This window comes from Dioscorea cayenensis, chromosome 12, assembly GCF_009730915.1.
Source record: "Dioscorea cayenensis subsp. rotundata cultivar TDr96_F1 chromosome 12, TDr96_F1_v2_PseudoChromosome.rev07_lg8_w22 25.fasta, whole genome shotgun sequence".
NCBI classification, from domain to species: domain Eukaryota; kingdom Viridiplantae; phylum Streptophyta; class Magnoliopsida; order Dioscoreales; family Dioscoreaceae; genus Dioscorea; species Dioscorea cayenensis.
The window spans coordinates 1,108,319-1,109,953 of record NC_052482.1 but is presented as its reverse complement, the minus strand read 5'-3'; the positions used below and the strand labels follow the sequence as shown (position 1 = coordinate 1,109,953).

The 1,635-nt window shown below is 33.8% G+C and overlaps 1 protein-coding gene across 1 annotated transcript; it reads right to left on the bottom strand.

Moving 5' to 3' along the window:
* On the bottom strand, nt 1-1,400 carry LOC120273816 (tropinone reductase homolog At5g06060-like). Its single transcript, XM_039280529.1, has 5 exons — nt 1,252-1,400; nt 909-1,116; nt 600-816; nt 407-516; nt 1-332 (listed from the first exon to the last, which is right to left on the bottom strand). Exons 1-5 carry the CDS (start codon nt 1,317-1,319, stop codon nt 165-167), a joined length of 771 nt encoding a protein of 256 aa, XP_039136463.1. The 5' UTR covers nt 1,320-1,400; the 3' UTR covers nt 1-164.
* Nucleotides 1,401-1,635: the final 235 nt, after the last annotated feature.

Here is a 1,635-nt window from a genome sequence, read left to right as displayed (position 1 = left end):
TAAACACAACCATACTTAACCTGCATAGAATTACTTAGACACACATACATCACAACCTTCATTATTTCCATATTTCAAACCACAACCAACTTAACGAACATTTATACTCAGCAGCAAAAATATCATAAACCTTCAACAAACATTCAATTTATCACCTGCTAACACTAACAAGGTTGTGTTCGTCCTCCATCAACATTGATGATTTGGCCAGTAACATATGAGGCTGCAGGAAGGCAAAGGAAAACAACAACAGATGCCACTTCTTCTGGTTCTCCGAGACGCCCATGAGGAGTCCGAGATAATTCATGCTCCATGAATTCATTTTCTATACACTGTTTTTAACCAAAACAATCTCATTAATATATATATATATCCAAAGTCTCAGCTGAAGATAAGACTGACTTACAAGGCTTTCAATTAGAGGTGTTTTAACAATTGCAGGTCCAACACAGTTGACTCTGATATTGTCTCTTGACCACTCGCATGCTAAATGCTTGGCTAGTTGATTCAAAGCTCCTATATTTCAAATGGAAAGCAATCAAAATCCAAAATTGAAATTCAATACTTGCAACAACAATTGGTTTTATATATAGTTTTACCTTTACTTGCTGTATACAAAGCTGATTTTACATAAACATGAAGAGTACTAGTGCTGGAAATGAACACAACGCTTCCTGATGTTGAAGCTTTCAACAAAGGATGAGCTAATTGGCTTAAATGGAGTGCAGATTCAAAATTGGTAGTCATCGTTAATGAGTAATCTTCAGCAGTATATTCCATTGTTGGTTTCCTTATACCAGTACCTACATTGTTTATCTATATATAGCAACAACATAACACGTATATATATGAGAGAAAATTAAGCCACATGCATGCACGTAGAAAAGTAATTGTAATTTAATGCTTACAAATATGTCAAGCTTTCCTTGGAAAACAGTAGATACATTCTCCATTAGTTTCTCCCTTTCAGTCCTGGAACACACATCACACACTGATCCAGTAACCTTGAAGTTCTTGCCTTCCCATTGTTTCAGGCATTCAGCAAGTTCACCTTGGTTGCGAGAACATGTATACACAGAGGCTCCAAATTTTGCTAATTCTTCCACTATGGCACGCCTACAATTAAGTGAGGTAACTTATAATATTTGTAAGATTAATTAATAGATCAATCTTAATTAGTTCAAAGTCCAATATAGAGAAGAGTATATATTTAAAGTGAAGAAGAAAAGGATATGGGAGAGAAGGTTGTACCCGATTCCTTTGGTACCTCCAGTGACTAAAGCTGTGGCTCCTTTTTTAAGCATCCAGCGTCCGTCCATCTCAATGGATATATTGTCTTTGTTTCATACTCGTTTGTAGTCCTTCTTATATAGGAGTGAATCTTACTAAACCCTCCAACACACATAGCAGCGGAGTCAGAAAAATTCGGAGGCCAAAATATTTTTAGAGAACAAGTAAAAAGTGAACGAGGCAAATATCCAATTTTATAAATATTTTTCTAAAGCTATACTTTTTTAAATAGCATATATATATATACTAATTTTTAAAAAATCAAGTTATCAAACAATAAATTTTACCAAAAATAAAATTTGTTACAATATTAATAAATGTCAAAAGGTTAAACTATAAAATTTT

Excerpts from the sequence above, each read along its gene's own strand:
- LOC120273816 (XM_039280529.1), bottom strand. The coding sequence starts at position 1,319 with ATGGACGGACGCTGGATGCTTAAAAAAGGAGCCACAGCTTTAGTCACT. Across the intron at positions 817-908 it reads AAGGAAAGCTTGACATATTT|ATAAACAATGTAGGTACTGG; the intron begins GTAAGCATTAAA and ends TGCTATATATAG. Across the intron at positions 517-599 it reads TTTGTATACAGCAAGTAAAG|GAGCTTTGAATCAACTAGCC; the intron begins GTAAAACTATAT and ends TTTGAAATATAG.